Raw genomic sequence first — 14,098 nt, 5'->3', positions numbered from 1 at the left:
CAATATTCTTAAAACCTACATTGAAATTATTAGATTTAGTATCAATGTACTAACAAGTGAAAAGGATATAATTTACTGTAAGTGTTAGAAAGAATCCACTTGCCGCAATATGCATATAACAGCTGTTGAAGACAAACTTGGTTTTGGAAAAATAATTTGAACTGATTATACCTATCTCCTTCTAGTATTATAACATTCTAGAATCTGAGCTTATTTTATGTTAGGCTCAGTAAACTTAAAGAAAGATATCATCGTCACCAGCTAGATGAGAAAAACCAAAAGTTGAAAGCTTTTGGTGAACTGGCACATTCATACGAAGAGGATATTGACGTCAGAAATTACATGAATCCTAATTGTAACATCCAGCAAACTGTAATAATACCAAAAGATAAGACACACTAGCTGAAAATCAGTGACATATTAATCGTAAAACGTGTCCTAATTAAAAGGTATTAAGTCATCAGAAGGAACGATTTATTTAGTTCAAAGAGATGGGATGTACACTTACAAATAAAATTTTTGAATCAAATAAAGCATGAAAGGATACTATACAGCATGTGTTACTTTAACAAAGTCAGTATATTTGCTTTTAAAACAAAAAGCTTATGATTGTATATATATCATATTTGTGTTATCTCGTAAGAATAAAAAGATATAAAATTCAACGAGACTTAAAAATTTCTATTTTTATTTAATATTACTCTATTTGATATTTATATTCTTTTCATGAAGGTTCAATTAAATTCTTTTCAATATACTTTAATTAACTATAGCTGTAGATCTAGTATAAATAAATTTTAATATGAAGACCTGTTCCTGGTTATGCAAATGGACTGTTTACAATTGTTTCTTAAGTAGATCCATTTTTCATTTATGTCTCATTTCATCAGGAGCTATATTAAAACAACTCGTATTGAGTTAAAGGAGTGAAATTAGTTATGACCGAATAATAGAGAAAAGACTGTAATAAACCTTTGTAAAGCATTCACTACTCTGATTTTTTATAAATTGAATATGAAGCATGTTTAAAGTATGTTGGGATACGACAATATTTATCTTGTAAAAAAAAAAAAAAAAAAAAGGGTTAATAAAACTTTTTTTGTGTATGTGCCAGAATGATTATCTATTTTATTATCATATAAAAGTATTCATATTTTTATAAATCATACTTATTATTACACATCTTTATTTATTCCAGTAAAGAACCTTAATCGCTGTCTTTTTTCTTTTTTTCAAAAAAGAACTAAAAGCTATAAAATACAAGGTAATCGCTGATAAATAAGCTTAGAAAGCAAAGAATTAAAATCAATCAAGAAACCCTCTCTGATACAAATTGACAGGTCAATTCAACACCAATCATCACGAAGGCGGTTATAGCCGATGTCAAGCAATGCGAAATCAAAAAGCAAAGCAAACAATAGATGGACTCTAAAGATACGTTTTATTTATACTAAAGCTATAAGCATCTAATAGATCTAATAGTTGTTGTTCAAGATATCATCCACCTTCTTGACCTTGGCATAAGCGAATTCAATACCAGCAAGGAAGGCTTCCTTGATTTGCTTGGCCTTGATGATTCTACCATCGTAGGGTTGATCGAATGTGTTGACAGCTTCATCGACAACAATGCACTTGAAGCCTCGATGACTACCAGAGTAAACAGTCGAGTTGACGCAGTTATGGATCATCATGCCCACAACAATAATAGTATCGATGCCCTTGCTTTCGAGATACTCCTTCAAGTTGGTGCCTATGAATGAGCTCATTTCGCTCTTGGTAAAGATCTTTTCGTTAGCCAGTGGCTTGACACTCTCATGGATCTCTGCACCAGATGTGCCTGCTTCAAGGAATCTCAGACGACTGAGTAACTCTTCTGTAGAATGATGGACAACATGAACAACTTCCTTGTTTTCTCTTCTAAACTTTTCCATCAATCGAGCAATGGCTTGAGCGGTTTCTACTGGGCTGTCAGTAGGAAGTCTTCCACCAGGAAAGTAGTCATTTTGAACATCGACGATAATAAGAGCTTCCTTCATTTTAATTTTTTTTTTTTTTTTCTTGTAGTATATATAAAAAAAAAGTAGATGGATTTTGATGAAAGAAGCAAAAGACACTTGGTTTATATATATTTTCTTTTCTTTTCCTCCTTTCTCTTTGCTCTAATGAATTTGTAATATGATAAATATTAGTAATTCGATTCCAGGTCTGGTCTGTTACTGTGATTTATATAAATTATATAAATTATATAAATTGCTGTATTTTTTACGTAAAATGTCAATGTGTTTCAGGTAATACAAGAGCCAATAGAATCTCGAGATTCAGCGGTCAATGTGATTGGTGAATTCCTGTCCTTTACTTCACAGCTTCTGTGGTCAGTCCCTTGAAGGTTAGCTTGGCAATGGCTTTGCTTTACAATTTCTATTTTTTTTTTTTTTTTTTTTTTTTATGTATGCTTCTTTTTTTTATTCTCTACTTATCATCTTGCAAGGTCGATAGCTATGGATATTTTTTTTCCCAATCGCACCACTCGTTTCAATGGTTCAAATTGTTTACCACTCCCACTATACCGTACTGTGTCCTTTCTTCTCAAGCCAAGGACTCTACTGAGTTGCACAAATAAAAATAGGCCTATTTGCTCAACAACCTTGTCTCCGTCCTAAATGTTTTATGTTTAAGCTTGAATTGTTAGATAAGCATATGTAAACTTGAAATTTCTCAGGATTTATATTAATATATTTAGAGAAAACAACTAATATGTATACGTTAATGAGTAAAATCCTGTTTTTTTTTTTTTTTTTTTTTTTTTTTTTTTTTTTTTTTTTTTTCTGTCTCGTTCATTACAACTACTCTGATAGATTCATGGACGATACAACTATCATAGTACATCAAACAGAGGAAAAACGAGTAATTTCAGTTGGATTATTTTGAAGATGGTTGCAAAAAGAAGCAAAGGCAGTAGTATGTCTCCATCCAAGTTAATGCTGCAGCGTCGATCTGTAAACCTATAGACAAAATAACAAAGATAGTTTTATGTACTTTATTCCATTTTGATGAATTGTCTGTGGCCATAAAAAGTGGGCGATTGCTCCTACAGCATCATGAGGTGTAGAAAATCGTATGCTGGTATGAGACTCTATTTTCAAACAAAAGGTGAATGTACGACAACAAATCGAAAAAAAATCGCCTGGCACAAGCCAGTATGGCCCTCACTTTGAAGGAGCAAGAGTGACATGTTAAAAATACCAATTGGGCTTTTTGAGAAAGGAAACCACGGATAATAGGTAGCTAAAGACTTTGTCATGGATGACATTCAAAACGATGGTGTTCCAGAGCCGGGCAAACTTGGTTAAACAAAGAGGATGGATGCTTCAATATTTGTATAATGTTCATTTTATAGCGAAAATAGACATCGCACAACGAATTTATACCAATTTATAAATCTCTGTTGTACTATTCCTTTATGCAATTTCGTCTTTTTGAGGAAAACAATCGCTCTTGTTTGAATATATGAAATGAATATGTGTGCAATAGAAAAAAGAAAAATGGTATAGACATTCCCTAAAAGCAAAAAACATTTTGCCTTTTCATCTCCTTTTTTTTTAAAAAAAAATTAATGCTGTCAATTTTTATTCATCTTTTTGATCTTCTACTATGGCTTCTTGCATGCCTTCTTCTAATTCTTGTGTTTCTACTTGTTCTTGTATTGTATTTATTTTGGGCTCATTTGAACCTTCGACGTTTAATGTTGTTCCCTTTTGCTTTGATCTTTTTCTTCTCTGAAGAAAGCCTTCATAATTCACGATCGGCATCATGTATTCATCCTCAATCACTTGTATTCCACTAGATTCCCTCAGGATTTGGTTTTCTGTAGCCATCAGCTTCTTCAAATTTTCCTCTACCGTTCTGGATTGTTCAGAATTGAGCTCACGTACTTTTTGTGGATCGTCGGGTCTTTTGATATAAATCTATGATTAGAGTGTGAGCAAGGGGGGTTGTTTCCATCATCAATAGAGTATTTACAGGTGTTTGCCTAAATGAATGTTTACTGGGAAAAGTAGGAAAGTGCTGTGATACATAACTAGGTCGTATACTGTCCTGTTCTTCTTCTTCGTCTGAATCTTCATTATCAGAAGGCAAAAATTCTGGAGTGGATTCTATCGTGGATTCACTTGATTTTACTAGTCTTAAATATTTTCTACTCTTGCCAGCTACTTTAAATGACGTTAGCTCCTTCTTTTCACGTGTTACAGAGAAAGAGAAACTTGCCCAAATGAGTTTTATCGGCTAGGTACTTTTCAAATGATGGTATATCGACATTAGCATCCTGTAGTGATTTTGTAATGTCATGTATATTAGGTCTTGCACGATTACCCAGTTCTGCATACAGGTGAGCTTTTATTAATAGTCTTTCGAGATCTAAAACAAATGAGATTTTGAAATTCAATAATCATTTTATAAATTTACAAGAGCCAAGTGAATTAGAAAGTGATTCTAAAGCTGCAGGTTGAATGGCTTCAAAACCAACCTCTTTTGCTATAATCGAAACTACTTTTTCCGAAACTTCAGAAGTAAAAGCATCACCAAAGGAACGTTTTCCGTACATTAACAAAAAAAAAAAGTAAAATAAAATCAGAAAATAAAAAAAAAGAATAGAGTACAAAAATTGTCACTGTACATTTTGATTTTTGATTTTTTTTAAAAAGTCAATGTTTTTTTTTTTTTTTAACACAAGAAAGGATATACAAGCAAGAGACTATTCAAAAAAATGAGTTTTTTTTTTCTACTTTACAAAGATCTTGTTATTTTACCACACGCTTTTATTGTAAACATAGATTTAATTCTTGATCCAGTAATTCAATTACAAGATCAATCTCCTTCTTTGAATTGTCATGTAACTCTTTGATTTCTGGTTTTAACTTTTGATTGAAGAAAGGGGGTCTAGACACAAAGGAGTTGAAGCAGTTGAAGACAAGACACACAAAGTTATTACCTGATGTCATACTGATCATAATGATATTTTAACGAGCAGAGATTGACAATTATATTCCGTTCGATGCCATTTCTTTTTGCAGCGATCGATAGAAAATCAAGCGTGTTTTTTACTGCCAAAGAGACCGGTTACAATCCGATGGGGCAACATTGAGATTGTATACCTTTAGGTTTTAATTCTCTCAGTAAAGAAGGATCGGTACAATCTTTATATTTTTCAAACTTTTCTCTAATCAACGCTTTTATCAACGGTCTCTGGTTTTTCGCTGTTCCTTCAACGGCTGAATACCCAGTTTTTAAAAAGATCTTGTACAGTTTTTGAAATTGGTGTCTTTTCTGGATTAGAGTGGACATTATAAAAAAAAAAATAAAAAATGAAAAAAAAAAAGAGGAAGGGAGGAACTTTAAATTTATTTGGTGGCAGCAGCAAAGTCTCGAATGCTACTTAAACCCAAGGCTGATCCAGTCAAACTTGCACTTGTAGCATATTGTATCTTTACTTGAACATAATCCCCTTTCTTCAGTGGTTTGTCAGACTGAACAAAGACCTTGTGACCTCCATCTGTCCTTCCGCTTGATTTGGTCTCTATTCCATACTTTGTCTTGGGCTTGTCTGAATCGATCAATACCAGATGTGTACTTCCGATCAGGTTTTGATTCTTGATGGATGCCTCTCTGTGAAAAGTACTTACGATCTCTTGCAATCTTTTATTCTTGATGGTCTCTTCCACATTGTCCACATATTTACGATGCGCATGGGTCTTTTCTCTCATACTTTTGTTTGTTTAGAAAACAGAGTCTATACAACATCGCATCACTTACCTGTAAGCAAACATAAAGGCCATATCATACTTTACTCTTTCCATCAAGTCCACTGTATCTTTATGTTCTTGTTCTGTCTCTCCACAGAATCCAGTGATAAAATCACTACTGATCCAAACATCTGGTATAATTTTTCTCATCTGTTCCACAAGATCAAAATAGGCTTCTCTTGTATATCCTCGACGCATTCGCTCGAGTACCGTGTTACTGCCTGACTGGATGGGCAGATGAATCGAGTTGCAGATATTGGGTCGTTCTGCGATCAAATGTAACAAGTCTGTAGGAAAATCTTTGGGATGGGGTGAAGTGAATCGGATACGCATCTCTGGGTCAATCTGACTCACTTTGTCCAGTAATTCAGTAAAACGTCGACCTCCCTCTTTACGTTTATAGATCGTTTTAAATCCAGGGTTACTCAAATCAGATCCAATGTTTTTGCTTGGCATGAAATATTTTGATTCGGATGTGTCTCTATAAGCTATCATCATGGAATATCAATAAACTGTCTCATCACCCCATATAAACTACTCACAATTGACATTTTGACCCAACACGGTCACTAGATGAAACGGTTAAACCTTTCTCTCTTTCTCTCTCAACATCTTCTTACCTTCCTTGACCCCTTGATCACTTAAATATCTGACTTCATCCAAAATAGAATCCATCGGCCTACTTCGTTCATTCCCTCTTGTGAATGGCACGATACAAAACGCACACATATTGTTGCATCCTCTCATGATAGACACCCAACCAGACACATTGTCCGTATCCAGACGCATGGGCATCACGTCTGCATAGGTTTCATCGGCCGATAACATCACATTGGCCACACCTCCTTCATATTCATCCTCTGCCAGTGAGATCAGATGAGGAATGGATCGATAACCATCCGGTCCACACACGATATCCACCAGACGATCTTCTTCCAACAGCTTACTCTTCAGTCTCTCTGCCATACACTACACATCGGTTTTAGTTATTGTTTTTTCAACCTATGTCTATTTACCCCCAATACACCCACAATAGGAGGACTGTCGACGTTGATCTTTGTCTTGTAGTGGCGTAAATATTTCAAACGTTCCCAGATCCTCACTTCTGCATTATCTCTAATAGCACACTGAGATGGATTAGTCTCTTGTAAAACATGTCTCATGACTTACAGTGACAAGAAAGACAACATGGGCTTGGTCTATATCACTTGTTCTTTCATATCCAGTCTTGGTCATGATGGCATTCAATATTTCTGTATCATTCACATTCATCTATTCAAAAAAAGAAAGAGTGAATAACAAGGGGGGGGGGGGGTAGCTGATCAAAAGGTACACACACCTGACAACCATAAACTTCAATATAAAACTTTTTTCCTTTTCCTAAATTCTCAGTGTGAGCCTGAAGGTAAGGAATACGGTCGGGTTGAGCCAAGGCGGGATCGATTGGTATGTTCTTTTTATGGGTGGAAGCTAGAAAATCGCTAAAGGAAGGGGATTTGTTGTCAAAGATCAATCGCTTTTTGGTCGTTTTGACTTCTGGTATTCGCTCGGCAGCTTGGGTGGACGTCGCAAGCCAACGACGGGCAAGACGAGAAAGGGATCGTGAACGGATAGGAAACATAACGTTTTTTATTTTTTTTTTTTTTTTTTTTTATATAACCGAGATGGACAGGTGGCTTGTCTTACAGTGCTGGGTGTGTGTGTAACAGGATTGGATGCATAAAAAAACCCAAGGATTGAACCTCCACCCTTTTTTCCTTTTTTTCTCTTTGTTTCTTTACAACATGGGTGTTTGTCTCAGTCTGTGTTCACAAGATAAAAAGGATGATTCAGAATATAGAAAGAGTAGAAGTATTGATAAACAAATCAAGTCGGATGAAAAGAAGATGAAGAGTGAAATCAAGATGTTGTTGTTGGGTAAAGAACAGGATACGAATGGGATACGTGTTGATCCAAGCGAATAGGTGCAGGCGAGTCTGGGAAATCGACCTTGTTGAAACAGTTGAGGTTGATCCACACAGCTGGTTTTGATGCAGAAGAACGAGAGAGTTATAGGGCGGTGGTGTTTTCGAATATCATGATGGAAATGCAAACTCTGTTTGAAGCGATGAGTCTGTTGAATATCTCTTTTGAAGAAGAAAGTAATAAGGTAAGGGATCCTTTAGGACAGAGCCTGTTGTTCACAACTTCAAATAGAACTATGTCTCTCAGGTACAGCAGGCTGAACGATTAAAACCTGGAGAACCTTATACAAGCTCACTTTTAGAACCACTCAAGCTGTTATGGAAAGATGCAGGCCTACAACATGCGAGGAATGAAGCAAGCTCTCTCCTTGTTTTACATGACAATGCAGACTAGTAAGAATGAATGATGGATAGGAATCCATACTAAGCTTGTGTGTCTCTCTTAGCTTCTTTGAACAACTGGATAGATTTTGGAAACCAGATTATATACCAACCGATCAAGACATCCTGAGATGTAGAGCAAAGACCACCGGCATTACTGAAACCATCCTTCATATCGGTCCTTTAACTTACCGTATGCTTGACGTAGGAGGACAACGAAGCGAACGAAAAAAGTGGATTCACTGCTTTGAAAATATGACGGGCATATTATTTGTGGTGGCCATCAGTGGCTATGATCAATGTTTGGTGGAAGATAAAGATGCGGTAAGGTTTACAAAAAAAGCATGAAGCGGTAGATAACGCGGTGTGGATAGAATCAAATGCGTGAATCCCTTTTGTTGTTTGATAGCATCTGTAATTCAACATGGCTCAAGGATGCATCCATGATTTTATTCTTAAACAAGATTGATATCTTTAAGCAAAAGATCTTGGTTTCACCTGTTTCCAAATGGTTTCCGGATTTTGAAGGTAAGCAAAAGGAGAAGAGGAAGAAGGAGAGAATAACCCGGTTGTAGGGGATGATGGCAGTTATGATGAAACGATCCGTTATTTCAAAAGGAAATTTGAAAGGCTCAATCGAAACCCCAGTAAACTGTTGTATACGCACTGTACGGATGCTACGGATGCGGATCTTTTGGAACATGTGATGGAGGCAGTGACAGATACTGTTTTGAATGAAAATCTGAGTACTTTGATGCTGTAATTATTCTGTAGATTTATTATTATTTATCCTAGACCATTCATCCCTAGTAAAACCTATAAACCCTTTTCTTTTCTTTTTTTTATTTCCAAACAAACTCATGTTGGTCTTGTCAAGAGACAGAAACCAGTCGCTTCTTGGGATACTCAAAAAGAGTCGAATGATCTTTATGATTGTGAAAAAGGTGGTTGGTCTATTTGAACTACACACAGCCACATGGAATTTAAAAACAAAAGAGAGAGAGAGAGAGAGAGGAAGGATGCGTGTATTGAAGCATGGTTTGTTTCATTCAATGCCATGTATTATTTTTATCAAAAAGATGACCAAGAGGGAGGCAAAGGAGGAGTATGTTTTAAAGTGAGGAAAAAAAAGAAGAGGAGGGAGAGTTGCAGAGAACATTAGAGCAGTGTAGCGACCAAGCCAAGTGCGACAGACACAGCCAGTTGGATAGGCAAAGGACGGATAGAGAGACCGTGACTGATGGGATCGAATGGATTCTTGTTGGGCGAATTGGTTTTTTGGTTATTGGTGTTTCCACCCAAAGGATTCTGACCCAACGTAGGCACCATCTGGTCCTCTTGCATACTCGCAGAACAACTCCAGGCGGTTCCCTTGACGATGCCGTCTCCTTTCAACTTGCGTTCCAGGTCTGAACAGGCCAGCTTGGAAGAGGTGGTCTGGATACGCATGCCACCCCGAACGTCCTGAAGGGCAGGCAGTGAATAGGCATCAAAGCTGCCGGCGAGATCACAGGTACCGTGGATCTCGGCCAGGGCAGGAAAGCCCTCGATGGCCTTGAGTGCCGTGTTGTTTCCGATCGCGAGGGCCCCACTCACCAGACGGAGGTTACTAAAGGAGGTCTCAGCCAGCTTGAGATTGTTGGCGATCGTAAACGTGCCTCCGATCGACTGAAGGGCATCGATCTTGAGCGAATCCAGTTCGTTTTCGTGAAAGGAAAGATCGGATCGAACGGTGGTCAAGGCGGACAGGGTGAGTTTGGCCAGGTTGATGAAGGTGGCTGACTTGAGGGTTTCTAGATTGGGTGCCTATGAAGAAGATGAGGATGGGGAGAAGGGAAGGAATGGACATACATCAAAGCTCAAGGCACGGTTGTTGCCAAGGATCATGATCTCGCTCGCTTGTTTGACCGAAGAGAAATCAAAGGATTTCATGTAATTGTTATTATTCAACGTGAAGGACCCGATCGATTCCGGTTTGAATCCATCCACTTTGGGTGCCCTTGTGTCCTCGATCGTCATGCTACCCACCTTGACCAGGCCAGAAGGAAACTGGATACTTTCGAGCGCAGGCAGGACAGAGAGGGTCATGCTGGCCGCTTCGGTCAACTGAGGAAAGTCAGCTTTGGAAAGGATGGTATGATTGGTAATCTTGATCGCCCCTTGCACCGTCTTGAGTTGAGGAGCGCTAAAACTGCCGAGACCAGGATTACCGGATAAGATCAAGTCCCCCGTGATGCTTTCGATCCCTTCCAGACGAAGGCCAGGTACGGGACCCACGTTTTGGATGGTGATGGTACCTTGAAAGGTCTTGCAGTGTTTGATGGCCGTCAAGTCCACTTGATTCAAGATGCTCATGCTCTTGTCACAGCTAGGATCGGCTGTGAAAAAAGTATGAATTCATCTTGTTTGGATCGATGATTATTTACCTGCTAAAACAGTCGATGTCAATAAGGTTGCAAATACAATCGTATTCAACGAGATGGATTTCATTCCAATGGTTTAATAATAAAAAAAAAAAAGAGAGAAAATAGCCTTTGTTTGGTTTTCTCTTTTGGTATTTGAAAACTAAAGAATGTACATGATTGGATTTAAAATAAACATTTCAAAACTTCCTTCCTCCTCCATCATTTCCCCCCTTTTTTTTTTCTGGGTCTATCGCATCGAAATGAAAGGTGGCAAAGTAAAGATGAGATTCACTGTTCAAAAAAGTTTCCCACAAATACCGTTCCATTTTGACACGAGAACTTGTCACATGATTTCAAATGAAAACAAGCAAGGCTATTGTTTAAAATTAGAAAAGGCGTAATACAATCTTGTCATCCATCATTTAAAAAGCCTTTCTTTTTTTCTTGTTTTTTTCTTTCTTTTTCTTTGAATGCCATCCACTGCCAAAAAGACAAGAGGGGATCGAATGATGTATTTAGACTTGACTTGCAATCGATCGAAAGGACAAGAAGGCGAACAAGAAAAGATGTTGTGCTCTACTCATGACTGGGCAGAAACAATGATTTATTCTTTTGTAGACAATTCACCTCATGTGGCTGATTTACTTTGGTCCAAACAACAGCTGGGTCAAAGTGAATTCTTAAAGTTAACACCAGAAACAGAGGATGAAGATCACGTCATCCATCCTTCCTCTTCCACACATACTCTTTTACACTAATTTATTCAAAAAGAGAAATCTTCGATAATAAAAGAAAAATCATTGAACGTCTCCTTCTTTTCTACCTTCTTTGTCAAATGAGCCGTGAGATCTCTGTTCATTCCAAAACTGTTCACTCTGTCTTTCTGAAAGATGGATCTTAAGTTGTTGTCACATAAAATAAAACGTCGATCAGCTGGATCTTGCAGTTGGTTTGCTTTGATATAAGTCCATAACCTTTTGACTATCTCTGGTCTCGACAACTAATAATATCGTCAATACAGCCCTTCACTCAGCCTACTTACTTCTCTATCTCCACCCATAATCACAGACAGGGATGCACTCAAGATCAGTGGTTTACTTAAACCCGTATTTCTTTTTGGTTTTGGAGGTGCATCTGGATCTTCCACTTGCTGGTGACTCTTCTTCTTCTTTCTTTTCTGTCTCTTTACTTTTTTACTAGACTCGGCATGATTCATAGGTGTTTGGTGTAACAAGGATGGATAAAATTCGGTAGGAGTCATGGTATCGAATGGATCAGATGGGTTGAATAACATGGATTCATTCATAAAATTAGTATTGATTTCCCAAGGAAATAATAAATCTATTCAGTCATTATCGAATCATTAAAATCACATCAAATTATTTACTGGGCATCAAATCATTCTCATTCACAAGATGGTTCATCAAAAATTATTAAAAAAGAAAGAGAAAGAAAGGGATTTCTTTTTTTTTTTTTTTTTTTTTTTTTTTTTTTTACTTTTGGACTGAACATGCGGCTCATCACCTCTTCTCATTCGCTCGCTCTCTCTCTTTTTTCCCCTTTTTTTTTATTTTTATTATTTTCAATTCGCTAAAAAACAAAGAACAAGACGCTTTTCTGTGATCCTTCATGTAAAAACGACACAGACCCATCCTGCACCATTTTCTAAAGCTGACGGTCTGCATCCATGAGCTCATAGCATCAAATCATTCCACATCTCATCTTGACCAAAGATGTCTTTCCATTGGATTCTTACTTGCTCATAAAAAAGGGTTTCCTCTTTGTTGATGTTCAACTTTTATTTTGGGTTCGAAAAGGATGAAAACCAAAACGTCCTTTTTCCCCTCATTTTGGTTTTTTTATTTGTTTCAACGTGGGAAACAGTGATTTGTCACAGTGATTTGTCACAGTGAGACCAAAAGACATGAACATACAAAATTACTGCTTTATGAAAATAAGAGACGGTCTGGACCGAAAATGGGACAGGGAAGCAATTGATTTTAGATGAACGCAGTCCATCAAATGGGATAAAAGACAAAGCTCCTTTTTCGAGACGAAATAGCTTCTTTGGGCAAAGTCACTTTATTGGACATGGTACGATCCATTGGATCGCTATCTCATTCTCTCTTTTACACCTTTACTAAAAGGCTCTCATCCGCCCTTGACGGTCGATGTCTGGCAGGGCCACAAGAAGACGAGACATCCGCTTGATCGTCACTGGGTTTCTTTTCAAACATGCTTTTACAGTAAGAAAGGAAGGAGGGGCAACATGGCGATCAAAAAAAGACATTTCTTGGCTAAAAAGAAGATAAAGAACGGATGTCATCTTCATGTCTGTAGTCTACACAAGCTAAAGAAGATAAAGGTTGTATGGGATCCTGAGGAACACTTTTGTCTTTGCCAACCTCGTCCTTTTTTGAATATCAAAGAGGGGGACACTTTAGTGTATGAGGTACATGTTTATTTAAAAACAGTTTCCTATTTTAGTCACCTTGTACACATCCCCTTTTTTGCTCTACACATCGGCAGCGACGCTTGAAATGCGTTCTGCAGAAAGCATGGAAAAAGAAAGATGAGCCTAGTTGCCTTGATTCATCTAGTATGCATCTACCCTGTTTGCAAGGCCGCCATGTACAGGGGCAAAGCTCAGAGAAAATAAACTCGACAGCATCTGTAGCAAAAGGCGAGTTTCGGAGGTCATTAGACTCAGTCGATGATAGGTAGCTGTAACTTATCTCCTTCCCCTCAAAGCGATAGAGATTCAAAAAAAAAATGGACAGAAAAGAAGTCATCAAGAGGTTACTGCACCCATTTGTCACATTGAATAACCTCTCCATGACTATGTAGAAATGTAATCATTCGAAAGTAGTTACACTTACTTTGACTGTAGAAAGAGCCAAAAAAAAAAAAAAAGAAAAAAGAAAAAGTCTGTTTTCGACCATTGTTTAAAAGAAAATGTATAGTGGTTTGCTTTTGTGTGTCAACATGATGCCAGTATTTCCTTTAGATGTAAACCCTTTTTTTTTGACTCAGCCCCAATCATACCATGCCTTGTCAAAAGAACGATCCTTTTGGTGATGCATGTCCTAGTCAAGTTGAATTAAGCAAGGCTATGCTTTTTGTTTCAAGTATAAAAAGAATGTCTTACAGTGCGAGTGTCGTTCATTTTTTATTGTCTCTGTGAATGAGTCATTGATGTTGCTGATAAGAAGTGACTGCAACTCACTGACCACTCGTCCTTTTTGAGTATGAAAATGATAGGTGGGCTGCTTAAAATCATCTGGGTTACAGAATCACTTTTTTTAGGACCCTTTTGACAACATGATGTAGCCAAGCTCTGAGACCCCCCCCCCTTCCTTGGTCGATTCAGAATAAAGAGGTGTACTCTGAACATGAAGCTGTGAGAACTGACAGTGGATGGTGATTGCTCTTTACAAGTGACACACATAATATCATCTCACTCAATGACTTGTATCATTGTCATGTAAGCTTTCTTTTTGAACTGGTTACAAATGCCTGTCTACTTTACGCATCTTGCTCTTATCGC

The 14,098-nt window shown here is 37.4% G+C and overlaps 6 protein-coding genes across 6 annotated transcripts; 1 reads left to right on the top strand and 5 right to left on the bottom strand.

Annotated features, from left to right (window-relative positions):
- Positions 1–1,475: 1,475 nt before the first annotated feature.
- Positions 1,476–2,036, bottom strand: RO3G_16601 (uncharacterized protein; the record flags this gene model as incomplete). The annotated part of the gene is made up of 1 exon (XM_067671185.1): positions 1,476–2,036. The coding sequence occupies one exon, from the start codon at positions 2,034–2,036 to the stop codon at positions 1,476–1,478; it is 561 nt and encodes a 186-aa protein (XP_067527286.1).
- A 1,590-nt stretch (positions 2,037–3,626) lies between these two features.
- RO3G_16600 (uncharacterized protein) lies at positions 3,627–4,603 on the bottom strand (the record flags this gene model as incomplete). Its single annotated transcript, XM_067671184.1, has 4 exons — positions 3,627–3,965; positions 4,021–4,178; positions 4,372–4,416; positions 4,465–4,603. 4 exons carry the CDS (start codon positions 4,601–4,603, stop codon positions 3,627–3,629), a joined length of 681 nt encoding a protein of 226 aa, XP_067527285.1.
- Positions 4,604–5,399: 796 nt separating this feature from the next.
- Positions 5,400–7,422, bottom strand: RO3G_16599 (tRNA-I(6)A37 thiotransferase enzyme MiaB; the record flags this gene model as incomplete). The annotated part of the gene is made up of 6 exons (XM_067671183.1): positions 5,400–5,763; positions 5,812–6,289; positions 6,422–6,770; positions 6,818–6,928; positions 6,972–7,073; positions 7,141–7,422. 6 exons carry the CDS (start codon positions 7,420–7,422, stop codon positions 5,400–5,402), a joined length of 1,686 nt encoding a protein of 561 aa, XP_067527284.1.
- Positions 7,423–8,001: 579 nt separating this feature from the next.
- RO3G_16598 (uncharacterized protein) lies at positions 8,002–8,909 on the top strand (the record flags this gene model as incomplete). The annotated part of the gene is made up of 4 exons (XM_067671182.1): positions 8,002–8,012; positions 8,212–8,470; positions 8,521–8,674; positions 8,722–8,909. The coding sequence occupies 4 exons, from the start codon at positions 8,002–8,004 to the stop codon at positions 8,907–8,909; spliced, it is 612 nt and encodes a 203-aa protein (XP_067527283.1).
- Positions 8,910–9,304: 395 nt separating this feature from the next.
- On the bottom strand, positions 9,305–10,636 carry RO3G_16597 (uncharacterized protein; the record flags this gene model as incomplete). Its single annotated transcript, XM_067671181.1, has 3 exons — positions 9,305–9,952; positions 9,998–10,524; positions 10,573–10,636. The coding sequence occupies 3 exons, from the start codon at positions 10,634–10,636 to the stop codon at positions 9,305–9,307; spliced, it is 1,239 nt and encodes a 412-aa protein (XP_067527282.1).
- Positions 10,637–11,314: 678 nt separating this feature from the next.
- On the bottom strand, positions 11,315–11,812 carry RO3G_16596 (uncharacterized protein; the record flags this gene model as incomplete). Its single annotated transcript, XM_067671180.1, has 2 exons — positions 11,315–11,551; positions 11,594–11,812. 2 exons carry the CDS (start codon positions 11,810–11,812, stop codon positions 11,315–11,317), a joined length of 456 nt encoding a protein of 151 aa, XP_067527281.1.
- Positions 11,813–14,098: the final 2,286 nt, after the last annotated feature.

The sequence above is a fragment of the Rhizopus delemar genome, genomic scaffold, assembly GCF_000149305.1.
Source record: "Rhizopus delemar RA 99-880 supercont3.21 genomic scaffold, whole genome shotgun sequence".
In the NCBI taxonomy this organism is placed as follows: domain Eukaryota; kingdom Fungi; phylum Mucoromycota; class Mucoromycetes; order Mucorales; family Rhizopodaceae; genus Rhizopus; species Rhizopus delemar.
This window is presented reverse-complemented; position numbering and strand designations above follow the sequence as displayed.